Here is a 1,982-nt window from a genome sequence, read left to right as displayed (position 1 = left end):
TCCGCCTCAGCCTTCCGAAGTAGCCGGAATTACAGGCCCCGCGCTACCACGCCCGGCTAAAGTTTTTGATTTATTGTAGAGATGAGGTCTCGCCTGCCCAGGCGGGTCTCGAACCCGCAGGCTCAGGCAATCCACTCACCTCAGCCTCCCAAAGGCGCGGGATTACAGGCTGAGCCACCGAGCCCGGCTGTGAATATAGTTTCTAGTCAATGGTTGCCTCCAGGCCAAGTGAAAGTACTGGGTAGAGGGGAGAGAGGGGGAAGCCGGGAGGAGAGGTGAAAGGTGACCTGGGCCCAGCTCTGCCAGCCCCACCCCCATCCCCAGGGGCCAGCTCTAGTTGGTAAAGTGGACTAGGACAACCTTCTTCCTGAGGGGAGCAGGGAGCGGATGAGGTAAGGGGATACTGCCTCAGCAGGAAATCAGCTGCACAAGCAAAACAGAGCCCCAGGGGAGGCCCCAGGTGGGAAGGGATCAGCTGTCCCCAGGCCTCTCTGCTGGCTGTTCTCTTTCTTTCCCCCTCCTTCTCCACCCTTTCGCCATCAGCTGGCCTTCCCTCCCTCCTTTTTAATCACTTGTAGCCCCCTTTGCCCTGGCCAAGACCAGACACGATTCCTTCAAGCCCAGCTGAGGCAAGGCTGGACCATTCTTAGGTTTACCAGGAAACGGGGGAAGAAGAGAACCAGTGACTCATAAAGGCCCTGCACACAGCCTGGCTTGGTGGGTCAGCTCCTTTCCTGTGTGCTGGTCTGATAAACCCAGCCTCCCAAAGCCTGTGCTTGTGCTTAACTACAAGCCAGGTGTGGGGTGGGTGACCACAGGTGGAGAATGCCTCTCTCCCTGCAGCCCCAGGACACTCGGGCATAGAAACAGACCAGGGCACACCCCAAGTCCCCTTTTCCCCAGCAAAGAGCCCCGAAAGCTGCTCTTCTAGGCAGAAGTGCCTTCTTTCTATGGGGGAAAAGGAGGTTGGGGATGGGGAGTTGCGTGTTCAAGCTGTAGAGAAATGGAGACTTGGAGGCGCAATCCTGACTGTGGTCCTCTCAGCTGGGAGAGAAGGTGAGCGTCTCTGGGTACTCACTCAAGCACACACATCTGAAGGGGACTATGGGGCAGGGGAGCCCTATCCTGTACTCCTTCAAAACTACAGCGAGTTACAGAAACCTTCTAGGCTTTCCCAGGGAAGAGGAGGCCAGACACAGAAGGGCATGAGTATGGTGTCCCGAAGCCACGCTTGGGACCTGGCTGCAGGAAGTCACACAGCCCAACTCTGACTGCTCCACTTACTAGCCCTGCGACTTGGGCAAGATACTTAGCGTCACTAAGCCTGCTTCCTCACCTGAAATAAATAGAGAAGATGATAATAGTTCCCAAACAATGTTGCAGGATTGGATGGGGGCAGCGCTTGTAAAGTGCTTAGTAGAACACTTGGCTTTGATAATGAATGGCGGCTGCTGCTGTTGTTTTCTTGACTAGGATCCTTCCACTCTGTCCGGGCTCCTCAAGGCGACCCATCTCCCACCCAGCAATGACTGCCTACACACCCCCAGCCCCCCCGCCGGGACTGGGAGGGACTCGCCCAGCAGGCCTCTATTACCTGATTCACTGGGCACATACTGGTGACCCAAGTCCTCCTGGACGCTGTCGGAGAGGTTTGGTTGTGATAACCCCTTATCCTTCCGCAGCCGAGACAGGCCCCAACGGAGCCGGCTTCGGCTTTCCCCTGGAGCTGTGAAGACCCAGGCCGGTGAGCCCCCGCCCAGCCAGTACCAGCAAGCTCCCACCTCCCTGCAGCCCTCGGCCCAGAGAAGTAGAAAGGAAGGCTAGCCCCCTGCCCGGCTCCCATTCCCGCCTCCCTCCCCTCCAACCCTGCCGATTTCCCTCTCAGGGCCTCCAGCACCACAGCCGGCTTCCAGCGCACCCCACCCTCTTCCGAAGTCTGCACCCGCCCCCTCCCCTCCCCCTCCTCACCCGAGGAACCGGAC

General features: G+C 58.4%; 1 protein-coding gene across 1 annotated transcript in view; it reads right to left on the bottom strand.

Moving 5' to 3' along the window:
* The window catches only part of SPEG (SPEG complex locus), a 58,062-nt gene that overhangs the window by 6,162 nt on the left and 49,918 nt on the right, over positions 1–1,982 (bottom strand). The window contains 2 exon segments of the mRNA XM_021712802.1: positions 1,595–1,727; positions 1,730–1,963. Of these exon segments, the coding sequence (XP_021568477.1) occupies positions 1,595–1,727; positions 1,730–1,963 (367 nt within the window).

Source organism: Carlito syrichta, unplaced genomic scaffold (genome assembly GCF_000164805.1).
Source record: "Carlito syrichta isolate Samal-C Ts95f unplaced genomic scaffold, Tarsius_syrichta-2.0.1 Scaffold303646, whole genome shotgun sequence".
Classification (NCBI taxonomy): domain Eukaryota; kingdom Metazoa; phylum Chordata; class Mammalia; order Primates; family Tarsiidae; genus Carlito; species Carlito syrichta.
Note: the sequence above shows the minus strand (reverse complement) of the source record. Positions and strands in the feature narration are given on the sequence as shown.